We start from the raw sequence: 14,551 nt of genomic DNA, 5'->3' as shown, positions 1-14,551 counted from the left end.
TTCCTGGCTTGGCTGACTAGTTCCTTTCCCATGTTAGGGAAGTTTCTGACTATAATCTCTTCAAATATTTTCTCAGACCCTTTCTCTATCTCTTCTTCTTCTGGGACCCCTATAATTCAAATGTTGGTGTGTTTAACTTTGTCCCAGAAGTCTAAGACTGTCTTCATTTCTTTTCATCCTTTTTTCTTTATTCTGATGCTCAGCAGTTATTTCCACCATTCTATCTTCCAGCTCACTTATTCATTCTTCTGTCTCAGTTATTCTGTTACTGATTCCTTCTAGCGTATTTTTTCCTGTCAGTTAATTGTGTTGTTCATCTCTGTTTGTTCTTTAGTTCTTCTAGATCTTTGTTAAACATTTCTGTATTTTCTCAATTCATGCCTCCATTCTATTTCCAAGATTCTGGATCATCTTTGCTATCATTACTCTGAATTCTATTTCAGGTAGGTTGCCTATTTCCTCTTCATTTAGTTGGTCTTGTAGGTTTCTACCTTACTCCTTCATCTGTGACATAATTTTTGGTCATTTTTTTGTTTTTGATGGGTAGGACTGTGTTACTATCTTACTGGTTCTTTGGCCTGAGGCTTCCTGCAGTGGAGTTTGTAGGTTGCTGGGCTTGGTACCGAAATGTTTACCTCCAGGAGACCTCACTCAGATGAATATTCCCTGAGGTCTGAGGTTCTCTGTTAGTCAGTGGTTCGTACTTGGAGCTCCCACTGCAGTATCTCTGGCCCGACTCCCAGCTTGTGAACCAAAATCCCACAAGCAGCATGGGGTGGAAAAAAAGAAAAAGAGAAAAGAAAAAAAGGAACAGAACAATAACAAAGAGTAAAAAATAAAATAGGATTAGAAAACTAACAGGTGTTAGAAAGAATAAAAAAGTAAAAATATAGATGAAACAACAACCAGAAGGTAAAGCAGAACCACAATAGTAAAAAAGAGGAGAAAAAAAAAAAAGCTAGAAAACGCCTTGGCTGTGGGGGGCCAGGCTTAGGCAGGGGTAGGGTTTAGGTGGTGGGTAGGGCCTATGCTTAGGACCCACAGGCCTGGAAAAGGCCCTGCGGGTGGGGGGGTGGGGCTTATAATCAATGCAGTAGGCAGTGTCCAGGAGTGCCTCTGGCCTTGGAGGTTGGAGGACCAGGTCCATGACCCCAGCAGGCTCACTGGGTCCAAGTGAGTGAGGAAAATGTTAGGCGCATTCCCCCCTGATCCTCCCCTGAAGGGCCCCTCCCCGTTGGCCTCTCTTCTTCTTCTTCCCCTCCTTCCTCCCTCCTATGCCCCTAGGAGCCACGTGGCCAAAGGGGGTCCTGAAGGTAGGGGACGAGACCCCAAAGCCCAACAGGCTTCCTGAGGCCGAGTGGGTGGGGGAAACAACCTCTACACCTCCCCTGATCCTCTGATCCTGGAGGGCCCCTACCCATCTCTCTCTCCTCCTATTCCCCGCCCATGCCCCTAGGACCCCTGCAGCCAGAGGGGGCCTTGGAGAAAGGAGGACTGGGCCCAGAAGACTAGCAGGCTTCCTGGGGCCTGAGTGGGTGGGAGAAACACCTGCCGCACCTCCCCTGATCCTCTGGTCCTCGAGGGTCCCCCCCACACCGTTCACCTCTCCTCCTGTTCCCCCCTCCTCCCTCCCTCCCATGACCCTAGGACCCATGGGGTTTGAGGGGGTCCCAGAGAATGGAGGACCAGGCCTGGGAGACCAGCGGGTTTCCTGGGGCCTGAGTTGGTGGGGGAAGCGCCCTCTGTGCCTTCCCTGATCCTCCAATCTTGGAGGGCCCCTCCCCATCCACCTCTGCTCTTCTCCCCGCACCTCCTCCTCTGCTCCTAGGACCAACGCAGTCCAGGGAGGGCCTTGGAGGGTGGGAGACCTGGCCTGGGAGCCCAGCAGGCTTCCCAGGGCCTGACTGGGCAGGGGAAATGCTAGGCACACTCCCCCTGATCCTCTGAGCTCCTGAGGGTCCCTCCAGGTGTGGGAACCCCTCCCCCTCCCAGCCACCCCTCAGGGGCACTGGTCTTGTCTGGCCCCCACTTCTCCTCCCCACTCACTCCCCCCACATCCTACCCAGTCACTCAGGGGCTTCTCCCATCTCCTTGGGCATCAAGGTCCCACACCAGCGTCCAGCAGGCACCCTAGTTGTTGTTTATTGAGACTTAATTTATGGCCTAACATATGGTCTACCCAGGAAAATGTCCCATGTACACTTGCGAAGAATGTGTATGTTGTTCTTGGGTGAAGTGTACTGTATATGTCTGCTAGATATAGTTGGTTTAGTGTTTGTTTACATCCTCTATTTCCTTATTTATCTTCTTTCCAGTCGTTCCATCCAGTATTGTGATTTTTTAATTTAAAATATATTTTGTCTGATATTAGTATAGCTACTCATGCTCTCTTTTAGTTCCTATTTGCATAAACTCTTTCTCCCATCCTTTCACTTTCAACCTGCTTGTGTCTTTGGATCTCAGGTGAGTTCTTGTAGACAATACCTAGTTGGATCATGTGTTTTTATCCATTCTGGCAATCTTTATCTTTTGATGGAAGAGTTTAATCAATGTATATTTAAAATAGCTACTGATAAGGAGGAATTATTTCTGTCATTGTGATGATATTTATTTTCTATTTGCCCTATAGTTTTGTTTTGGGTTTTTTTTGTGGGGGGCTGTCATTTCCTACATTCCTACCTTCTTTTGTGTTGACTTTTCTGTAGTAAATTGCTTAAATTGATTCTTAATTTCTTTTTGTATATATTCTATAGCTATTTTCTTTGTGGTTACCATGGGAATTACATTTAACATCCTAAAGTTATAACAATCTAATTTGAATTTATAGCAGCTTAACTTCAATAATATACAAAATATTTGCTCCTTTGTAGCTTCATTCTGCCCCTTTCAATGTTGATGTCACAAAATTACATCTTTATACATTGTGTGTCCAAAACAAAAACTAATAATTCTTTTAAAAGCATTGGTTTGGAGTTACAAACCAGTGTTTCAGTAATACTAGCTTTAACACTAATTTTTTCCCATTAAATGTACTAATCTCTTGAATCATGTAGAATGCAAAAAGTGTAATTACAAACCATTGTTACAATAATACTAGCTTTAAAAATTGCCCATGTATTTACCTTTATGGTGATCTTTATTTCTCCATACAGCTCTGAGGTACTGCTGAGTGTTCTTTCATTTCACTTTGGAGGACTCCCTTGAGCATTTCTTGCAAAACACGTCTAGTGGCTACACCCTCAGCTTTTGATTATCTGGGAAAGTCTTTATTTCTCCCTCACTTTTGAAGAGCAGTCTTGCTGGATATAAGATTCTTGGTTGATGGGGTTTTTTCTTTAGCACTTTGAATATATCTGCCCACTGTCTTCTGGCCTCTAAAGTCTCTGATGAGAAATCTGAACATAATATTATTGAAGATCTCTTGTATTATGTAATGATTTGCTTCTCTCTAGCTGCTTTCAAGATTCATTCTTTGTCTTTGTCTTTTGAAAGTTTGATTATGTGTCTCAGTGTGGGTCTCTTTGAGTTCATCTTATTTGGAGTTCATTGAGCTTCTTGGATATTTATATTCATGCCTTTCATCAGATTTGGTAAGTTTTCAGCCATTATTTCTTCAATGTTCTCTCTGTGCCTTTCTCTCTCTCTCCTCCTTCTAGGACTCCAATGATGAGTAGGTTGGTATGTTTTATGATGTCTCACAGTTCCCTTAGGCTCCATTTCTTTTCTTCAATTTTTCTTTCTATTCTTCAGCCTGGATACTTTCCACTCTCTTATTTTCTAGTTCACTGATTATTTCTTTTGCCTGCTCAAATGCCTTTGAATCCCTCTAGTGAAATTTTCATTTCAGTTATTGTGCTTTTCAGCTCCAGAATTTCTTTTTTATTTATTTTTAGGCTTTCTATCTCTTTATTTATACTTCTATTTTGTTTACACCTCATTTTCTTGACTTCCTCCACATCTTCATATAGCTCTTTGAGCATCTTAAGACAGTTGTTTTAAAGTCTTTGTTTAATATATATTCCATTAGGTCTATTTCATGGACAGACTCTTGAATTATATTTTTTTCCTTTGAATTGGCCGTACTTTCCTGATTCTTTGTATGCCTTGTGTGAGTTTTTGTTGAATGAACACTGGATATTTGAATCTAATAATTTGGTAACTCTGGAAATCAGATTCTCACCATTCCTCAGGGTTTGATGTTTTGATCATTTTTTCAAAATAAAAATAATGTCTTCTTAGGTCTTTTCTGAGCCCTTCTTTGAGCACATTTAGTCACTTTCTAATTTCCCCCATATATGTAGTTGTTTTTTTAATGTCCTATTCATTAATGTCTGACTACCAAAAGGGGAAAAGCAAAAAATTAAGGCAGGAGAAAAGGGTATTGGCCTTTAAATTTCCTAGAAGGATGTTCAGCTAGAGGAGAGAAGCTTGCAGTGAGGTGGGGGGGGGTATGTGAGGGGAGGTGCAGCAACAATGGCTGCCTGCCTTTTTCCATGCACCTCTGTGATCAGAAGAAGCAATCAGTGACCAGAACACAGATCCCCAATATTTGGGGGACCGGGTCCTTTTTGTCTACCCTGGCTCCTGCAAGCTGTGTGCAAGCTGCTCAATGCCTGCCATGTGGCTAGAGGTGGGGATGTGTAGCTACTACTGTCAGCTAAAAGCTGAAATTGACTAAAATTAACCAAAATTTACCATCCAAGACTTCCCCAGAAGTTGTAAGTCTTCAACAGACTCCAGAGTTCCAAATTAGTTATATCAGACAGAATCTGCCAGTGTCATTGTTGTCTAGGTGGGAGACAGATTTCTGGTGCTTCCTACTCCATTATCTTCCCAGAATCCTTGTCTAGAGTTAATTTTATCTCATTACCAGAAGAGCCTTTTTAGTACTCTAGCTGATGACTTTTGAATGATGTGATTTTCCAATCTGTTGGGACAAGCACTACTTCTGGTCTCAAGTGACCTTCAGGCACTGTATCCTTTCATCCTTCCCAATGGATTTTTCCTCTGCCTCAGGTAGCTTGCTCACATGTATTCACTGATTGATTCTCAGCTGAATATTTATGGAGGAGTCTCTGCAGATCTCTGGAGTCCTGTCTCTGTACATCACTCCTCTTTCCAGTACTCCGCCTTGTGAATTCTAGCCCTCTTGACCAACCCAGATTCCCAGTTTCATCCCCTCAATTTAGGGAGGCTGCCAGGCTCTGTGGGTTCCTTTCCTTACATCATGGCCTGGAAAGTCAACAGGCAGTGAGGTGGGTCAATTGTAGGGCTCATCTCCTTTGTTTTCCATTTCTCAAGGATCTGTCCTTCATTGACTTATGTTCAATGTCTTGAGAACCATTGTTTCACATGTGTTGTCTGGGTTTTTTTGGTTATTAGTGTTTCAGGTGGGAGGGTAGTCAGTTCCTGTTACTTCATCTTGGCTGAAAATGAAAGTTTGAAGCTTCAATTTAAAATTAGTTTCTTCCTTATATGATCTCCTAGGATATATTCTCTGATCTTCCCATTGGCACTAATCAATATCTTTCTTGGTAATACAAGTTATATATGCAATTATTTTCTTTTCTTAGTAGTCTGTGAGTTTGTGGAGAATAAGATATAAGTGTGAGTCACAATATGTACTTTACAAATATGAAAAATATAAATGCTTAATAAGCATCTACTTAGTGGATTAAACTATTAAAAATTAACCTTACTTGGCATAGATTTCTAGACTTGTAGGTCATGAAAATACCATGGTGTATGTTGATAGCTGCAAGGAGTTCCATGATGTTTCTTATGAGAACTTTTTTGTTAAGATATAGATATTGATTTCTTAGGGTAGTTAAGTGAATTTGCAGTGAGTTAAATAAATGTCAAAAAAAAAAGAAAAATGGATCAAATAAAAATAGGACATGTTCTTTAGACACGTAGCTCACCAGTGATTCAGTATATAATCAGTGGCTTAAAATTCAGAAGGCATGGCTTTACAGTGTCTATATCTTTTAAGGACAGGGTATAGGAAGGGTCTTATCATGCATGTCGTGAACATATATCTATTTTGGACATTCAGCATTCCTTTTCCCTTCCTAAAGATATCCAGATATCTTTCTCATAAGTTGTATATATTGGGCTTCCCTGGTGGTGCAGTGGTTGAGAGTCTGCCTGCCGATGCAGGGTACACGGGTTCGTGACCCGGTCTGGGAAGATCCCACATGCCGCGGAGCGGCTGGGCCCGTGAGCCATGGCTGTTGAGCCTGTGCGTCCGGAGCCTGTGCTCTGCAACAGGAGAGGCCACAGCAGTGAGAGGCCCATGTACTGCAAAAAAAAAAAAAAAAAAGAAGAAGTTGTATATAGTTTTGGTGAAATGGTCAATCCAGGTACTTGCTTACCATATGAACACCAAAGGAGCCATATTCTTTTCACCATCAGGTTGGAGACATTAAATGTAATCTAATATGGGGCCAGACTGATGCAATTCTCAGTTTGTTAGGAATTAAGATCTTTTGCTACAGTATCCACTAGACACATGTAGCTATTTAAACTAAAATTAAATAAAATTAAAAATTTAGTTCCTCAGTTGTATACATCGAGTGCTCAATAGCCACCTATGGCTAGTGGCTACCATATTAGACAGTACAGCTCACTTCCTTCATCACAGAAAGTTCTATTGAACAGTGTAGTTCAAGGAACATAAATGTTAGGATAAGATTATTGAGTATATAATCTTTTCTCTTTTAGGGACATGGAAATTTTTATTTTAAAATATTGTATTTATAGTGCTTCTTGCTTTGACAAAACTGTAGGTATCTGTTATAAGATAAATAGACTTAACAGGCATTGTCTCATGACTGTGCTGAAATCCTTATTCCAGGTTGCACTGAAGTCGAAGATGTAGCTCTAGGCCCCAGTCCCCCATCCTGGGCCAGTGCTGCCTGTACCACCTACCTGGGACCCGCAAGGAGTGAGGGAGGGGGAGGAGGCAGTGATGGGCAGGGGAGGAGGGGCTGTTTCTTGCCTTCAGCTCTTTCCCAAGCTCAGGCTACTGCTCCACCCTGAGGGCATCTGCATTTAAGGCAGAACTTTCTCCTCGTCTTCCAGAGGCACTTGCATTCTTGTAGTTCCAAAGGCAAGCCTGGCCTCTTCCTTTGGCAGCAGGGTCTGTGCCAGGAGCCTCAGCTCAGTTTCCAGAGAATGACTATGTGCTCTCACCTGTCTGAGGCCCCAGACACCCTGGAGGAGGTCAGATTCATGTGTTCCAGCCTTGTCAGGGCTGGGTGCTTTTCATATTCTGGTGGGAGAGAACTGCTCTTTCCAGAAACATTTTTATGGTTTTTATCAAATGCAATAGACCATTTAATGATAACTAGTCTCTACATATATCTTAAAATGGTTTTGTACTTATGAATGGAGATTCCTGGTTTAAAAAAATAAAATTTTCATTTGATTTATATCACGTTAAAAAATAAGATTTCGTTTACTAAAAAAATTTGGGGAGGGGGAATTCCCTGGTGGTCCAGTGGTTAGGACTCTGAGCTTCCATTGCAGGGGGCGTGGGTTCAATACCTGGTTGAAGATCCTGCAAGCGGTGCGGTGCGGTGCGGTGCGGTGTGGCCAAAAAAAAAATTATTTTTTGAAGATTCCATAAGGTAGTATGTAAGGGATGACTATAAAGTTCTTCTATTCAAATGAGAGAATATATGCCCAACTGAGTATCGTCTTCCAAAGCATCCCTACGGATGGTTGTCTACTTACTCCTCAGCAGCTCCCAGAGGTGAGGGTGGGAGTCAAGGCAGACTGATGCCTCCTGTCGGTAAGGACTGATGTGGAGAGGAAGAGGTCTTGGATACACAGGAAATGCCAGGAAGGCCTCTGTGTATTTCCACAAGTGGTGGAGAGGGAACACAGACAATCCTTTACAGACTTCAGAAAAAATGGGCACCAAAGGGCTCCCAATTGTTGTTAGATAGGGAAGGGAAAATTAGTAATGAAGGAGTACAGTAACCCTTCAGCTGAGATGGTAACCAGCTGATTATATAAAATGTTTGTCAGCCACGCATTTGGAAACTCCCTCTATTCTTGAAAAGCCCTAGAAATTTGCATTTAATGAAATTCACTTATACTTTCCCATTGACGTACAATTTAGAACTATAATGTATACCTGTTTTAAAAAATTATGGTTGAAAGAGAAAATGTATTCATACTTCTGAAGAGAACATGACTTTTAATCCACATAACTAAAGACAAAAAGCACTTTTTAATTCCAGAATACCAAAACAAAAACAACAAAATCCTCAAGACTGTAGAGATACCTGTGTGTTCTTCCAGGTAATTTAAACTGACAATCAATTAACAGATTAGAGCTTAGTGCTAGGTAAACATTACATGTTCAAATCCCAAGCAGAGATTAATTTGCTCTCTTCTAGGGTCACACATTTCATGCTGAGCCCCAGCCTGCTGTTCTCCTACTATATGCTAATGTTTACATGGGTCTCAGTCACCTTAGTTGAAACACTGAAAGCTTAACCTTTTAGTGGATAGAAGCCTCAGCTAAGTAGAATATTAAGTAAAGTTATCATTCTACTACAAAACACTTTAATTGGGAAAGAATCATGTAAATAAGATAGACAATATTTTCCTACTTTGGGCTATAGATTAATTGATCAAAACTAAATTGGCTAAAATGTGAAAGAGCTGAAAATAAGTATTTCTGTCATTGGTTTTTCCACACATCAGTAATTTTTGCATACATGGGTTGGCTCTCTTTGTCTATTAATCATAACTTTTTTTCCGAAATTTCTTTTTGTAATTTTTATAAAGCCTGGGGCCATGTCCTTTTTAGCATTTTTGTTTATTTTTCAGATTTTTTTTCTTGCTTGTGGGGCAATCTCTTAGTGAAATTCAAAGTTTTCTAGAGAATATCCGCGGACGACCGGCACCTGGTCTCCAGCTGTGGCTCCTTCATCAAGACCGAGCCGTCTAGCCCGTCCTCGGGCATCGATGCCCTCAGCCACCACAGCCCCAGCGGCTCGTCCGACGCCAGCGGCGGCTTCGGCCTGGCCCTGGGCGCCCACGCCAACAGTCTGGACTTGCTGCCCATGTTCGTGGGCACCGGGCTGGGAGGCACCCCCTACCGCAAGGGCTACGAGGACTGTGCCGGCGGCATCATGGAGGACTCGGCCATCAAGTGCCAGTACATGCTCAACGCCATCCCCAAGAGCCTGTGCCTCGTGTGCAGGGACATCGCCTCCGGCTACCACTACAGCGTGGCCTCCTGTGAGGCCTGCAAGGCTTTCTTCAAGAGGACCATCCAAGGGAACATTGAGTACAGCTGCCCGGCCACCAACGAGTGTGAGATCACGAAACGGAGGCGCAAGTCCTGCCAGGCCTGTCGCTTCATGAAATGCCTCAAAGTGGGGATAATGCTGAAGGAAGGTGTGCGCCTTGACCGAGTGCGTGGAGGCCGCCAGAAATACAAGCGCCGGCTGGACTCAGAGAGCAGCCCGTACCTGAGCTTACAGATTTCTCCTCCTGCTAAAAAGCCATTGACTAAAATCGCCTCCTACCTGCTGGTGGCTGAGCCGGACAAACTCTACGCCATGCCACCCCCTGGCATGCCAGAGGGTGACATCAAGGCTCTGACCACTCTCTGTGATCTGGCAGACAGGGAGCTCGTGGTCATTATTGGCTGGGCCAAGCACATCCCAGGCTTCTCCAACCTCTCTCTGGGGGACCAGATGAGTCTGCCACAGAGTGCCTGGATGGAGATCCTCATCCTGGGCAGCGTGCACCGCTCGCTGCCCCATGACGACAAGCTGGTATATGCTGAGGACTATATGCTGAGGACTATATCACGGACGAGGAGCGCTCCCGCCTCGCGGTACTGCTGGAGTTCTACCGGGCCATCCTACAGCTGGTGCACAGCTACAAGAAGCTCAAGGTGAAGGAGGAGATTGTGACGCTCAAGGCCCTGGCCCTGGCCAACTCAGATTCCATGTACATCGAGGATCTGGAGGTGGTCCAGAAGCTGCAGGACCTGCTGCATGAGGCGCTGCAGGACTACGAGCTGTGCCAGCGCCACGAGAAGCCATGGAGGATGAGCAAGTTGCTGCTGACGCTGCCCCTGCTTCGGCAGACAGCTGCCAAGGCCGTGCAGCACTTCTACAGCCTCAAACTGCAAGGCAAGGTGCCCATGCACAAACTCTTCCTGGAGATGCTGGAGGCCAAGGTCTGATGGCCTGGCCCAAGGACCGACTCCCACCCAAGGACAGACAAACCGACGGGGAGATCTCCACAGCCACCAGCCTCAACATTCAAGTCCTGTATCATGGCCGCGAGCAGTCCCAGAGGAAGGGGCTCCTGGCCTCCTGGCTGTGTGCAGAGCCCTGGGTGCTGTGGGGTAGGGAACGGGGATGGGACGGCAGGGCGCAGGGCTCATCTGTAACAGGCTTTTTCTTTGGTATGTTTTTCCTCCGCCATGGGCAACGCTGAGGCCTGGGCCAGAGCTGACTCCCCTGAGGCTGGAGACCACCGAGGAAGTGCCCCCTCTCCCTGCCAAATCACCAAGAGGCAGCACTAACATAACACATTTCCTAACCCCATGCCCGACCCCCTGTCCTCTGTCCATGGCCTGCGTGGGCAGTGCTTAGCGCCCAGGACTCTGGCATACTCAAGTGGGGTACCTTCTGGAGGTTTCCCTCTCCCAGAGGGCAGTTACTTTCTTGCAGCGGTGCTGCCTACTCTGGGGTTCTGTGGGGCCCCTCAAGAGGCCCTACGCCTTCCACAGTTCAGACAGCTCCCTCCCTCCATCCTTCCTCTAAGCTCCCAGGCCCGGCTCACCATCAGGAGAGTACCGCCAGAACTCATGCGTTTTCCTGGTGACCCCACCCCTCGGTGCGCTCCCCCCCCCGCCCCCCGCCTGTCACCTTGGCCCCAGGGCCTGTCCTCCCCCTCTCTTCCCCAGGAGTCCTGCTGCTACTTCCTGCCCTACCTCAGAGCTCACTCTCACAGTGGGTTCAGCCAGCCAAGACTTCAGGGCCCGTGGGTGGGAATGGTGCTGGCTCAGAGAAGAGCAGGGTCCAGGCAACACTCCCCAGCGCTCCCCCTTCTTCTGGCTTCTCCCACTCCCCTGGGGCAGGTCCAGAGCAGGTAGGCCTTGGGAAACGAGGGAGATGCAGGGACCTGACCCCGTCTGAGGGCACCCTGGGCACTTGATTCTGGCAGCCCTGGGAGGACCGGGTCAGGATAGGGAGAGGCCCAAACCAATCTTTGCCGAGCACAGAAAGGCCCAGAAGCAGAGATGAGCAGGCGGGGGAATCCTGAAGACAGAGGCTCGGTGGAGGTCACCAGCCTGCCTGATCTTTCCTGGTATCCAGGGGCAGTGGACACCGAAGCCCCCTCCCCTGCATCCCAAGGGCTGGGTGAATCAGCGCCACAGGAGGGGTTGCTCCTGCCATCCTTGGCCTAAGGAGGTGTAGCGTAGCTCCCTGGGTGCACTTAGAAGACCAGCTTTCTGGCAGGACAACTACTCCGGCCCCCCATCAGTCCTCCAGGCTGCTGTGTAAGGTGACAGCCACCCCAGTTTGCCCAGGACCGGTTCTGGCACTGGAAGTCCATTTCCCAGGAAACCCCTCAGTCCTGCCCAAATGGGGACAGTTGGTCACCCATTTCTGTGAGTGGCTATGAAAGTTTGTTCTCACCCACTTGTGGTAGGTCGGGGGCAGCCTTGAACATGCCATCTGGTGCTCACGGGGTTGGCTGAGGGCCGCTCAGAGGATCTCCCGAGGGTGAAAGGTTTTGAGCATTATGGAGAAGCTTCTTCCAATCAGCTGCCTTCTAAAGCAGGGATAAGAGCATCCCCCCCTGGGGCACATCCCTGGGGAATCCACACACATTCTAACCCGACCTCTTGTCACATGGAGAGGCAGGCAGATCCCACCCACCCGTCGCTAGGACCAGGAGGCCAGGTGCCCTCCGCCACAGCCTCGCAGCTTTCCAAGGGAAGCAGCTACTGCTGGTTCCACCTCTCTACCCCGAGACACCGCTCTTTCTGAACTTTTGCTGGGACGTGCTGAGGTCACCCCAGGCAGGAGGGTTGGCTAAATCCTAGCAGCTGCTCTCAGATACCTTCACATAGAAAATGTCAGGGGTTCCAAGAGACTTCACAGACCAGCAAAGTGTGCCCCCTGTCCCTTTTGCCTGTGGGGATGGCCACAGTCACTTGTCAGTCAGCATTGGAATGATCTGGGATGCTTCAGCCCTAGCTCTCTGTGCAGTCTCCAATCTGGGTGGACAGATGCACAGGTGCCTCTAAGGGACCAGGGGTAAAACCCAGGCCTAACTTAGCCACTGGGGGCCATGCCATGAAGTCTGGACTAGGGAGATGGTACGGTGCGAGAACTTGGGGTCTGCTCTGCGGGAGCCTCCCCTAGCCCCTCACTGTGCTGTGTGCTCGAGGAGGTGGGGCAGAGAGTCGCACCTCATCACCCCAACCTCTGTAGCGTCACTGCTCAAGCATGAGGGCCCAAGCTGTGAGCTGTGGCAGGGGCTTGTGCACAACTGGCCTTTGCAATCCATCTTTCCTAGAAAAAGCAACTCTGGCTAACAGTGCAACAACTGGTTTGCGGTGGGTGGGGTGTTCTGTACACAGGGCAGCTTTGCCTCGCCGGATCACATACATCTGCAAGTGTCCCGGCATCAGAGCCCCTTTAAAGCAAAGAGGGGGCAGTGGTCCTGATGGCTTGATGCTAACGAGATGGATCCTGCTGCTGCTGCTGCTTTTACACTTAAAAAACGCCAGTGGCAACAGGAAATGTATCAGTAATGATGAGAATTCTGTCCAATGGGAAAGGCCCTGATGTGTACTTGGTGGATCCATTGGCATTCAGAGAAAAAGTTTAGGAGCCAACTTCTTAGTTGGAAGTCTAGCTAGCTTTGGGACCTCCCTGGGAAGAGGGGGGGGCGCTGACCTAGTGGAAGACAGTGGAGCAAGGAGAGTTTAGGACACCCCATCCCCCCAAACAGAGCAAAACTGAAGTTTACCCGCAAATCCGCTGTTCCCAGAAAATCTGTAAAGATGAAATAGCCCTGCTCAGTTGTACTCTCATGATACAGGTCATTGAAATGAACCAAGAAATAAAATGAAAAAAATCCAACCATGGGAAAAAAAAAAAAAAGTTTTCTCATATGCTCTAAGTGAAATGTCGAAAGATAAAGGTGGTTGCAAATAGGAAAGTCCCCACCCATTAGTTATCATATATTGTGAACCCAAGAAGATATTATAATTTTTATTAAATTTTAAATACAGATGTTTGCTTGTACCTTGATACTTAAAAAATTTAACTTCAACCAACCTCTGAATTTGAAGATTATATAAAATATTTGTCAGCCAAACATCTTGCCAGCCACTAACAATGTTACTCAAAACATACGAGAGTTAGTTTTTTTTAATGTGAACACATACTTAAACAGGGAAAGTAAGCATAAATGAATTTATGTTTTATACTTATGAAAATGAATTTTAAGGTTTCAAAAAGTAAGATAACTGATCCATGTTCTCAAGGATAAATTTTATACAATTATAGGATGTGTAAGTAATAGTTACAAAAGCCAACATTTATTGAGCATTTGCTCTGTGGTAAGCACACAAATTGTATGATTTAATCCTTATAATGATCTGGAAGGTAGATACTATTAATATCCTCATTGTACAGATGATAGAAAGCAAGGTTTTAAAAGTTTAAGTAATTTATGCAAGGGCACAGAGGTAGGACTAGACAAGTTTGGTAGTCTGACTCCAGAACCTTAGTCCTCTATACTGTCTTAAGGTGAAAATAAATTTATTCTCAGAACCCCAGACACTGGCACCAAAGCATCTAAAATGTTAAAAGCAAGCACATTTAAAAGAAATAAAAACAGTACAGAGCAAAAGTAAATATGGAATGCAATGCTATAAATTAAATTACAATGAGTGATTAAAATTAATACTCCTAATCTTGTGAACCTACAGTGGATTATAGAAGGAAATTTGAATATTTGTGGTGTCAGTATTTAACGTGGCTTTAAATGGCTAAATAACGTAATCCTGGCTTCATCTCTAATTTTGTGTATGAGTAAGTGGCTTAACTTGCCAAAGTCTGTTTTTTAAAAATTAAACATACTTATCAAAATACCAAGAGCATTTTACTTATGTGTATATCATACTGGCCTATATTTGAGGTGAAGTTATAAGAAATGGAAAAATTCAACTTGCCTTTTCGGGGACAGAGAGTATGGATGCTTCTTGGAACCTACATGGGTGCAGGTTCCATCTGCTCTGCACCTGCTGTTGGGGCCTGCTCCTCTACAGAGGTTTCTCCAGAAAAAAGAACAGACAGGAGGATTGGAGGTAAGTAAGAACACCACTTCCAAACTTCAAAGAGTTCTGAGTTTTTAAATGCTTCATTCTGTAAGACATTAATCTGTTTTAAAAACCATTTTATTCCAATAAAGATGTTAAAAAAAAAACCATTTTATTGAAGCATAATACACTTATAGTATTAACCTCATTTAAAAAGCAATTACTGCTGAG

The 14,551-nt window shown here is 45.3% G+C and overlaps 1 protein-coding gene across 1 annotated transcript; it reads left to right on the top strand.

Annotated features, from left to right (window-relative positions):
• Positions 1–7,969: 7,969 nt before the first annotated feature.
• On the top strand, positions 7,970–10,386 carry LOC132522666 (steroid hormone receptor ERR2-like). Its single transcript, XM_060153223.1, is given in 3 exon segments — positions 7,970–8,002; positions 8,898–9,815; positions 9,818–10,386. Coding segments are annotated over 3 exon segments (1,350 nt in total). The 3' UTR covers positions 10,217–10,386.
• Positions 10,387–14,551: the final 4,165 nt, after the last annotated feature.

The sequence above is a fragment of the Lagenorhynchus albirostris genome, chromosome 7 (genome assembly GCF_949774975.1).
Source record: "Lagenorhynchus albirostris chromosome 7, mLagAlb1.1, whole genome shotgun sequence".
NCBI lineage: Eukaryota > Metazoa > Chordata > Mammalia > Artiodactyla > Delphinidae > Lagenorhynchus > Lagenorhynchus albirostris.
This window is presented reverse-complemented; position numbering and strand designations above follow the sequence as displayed.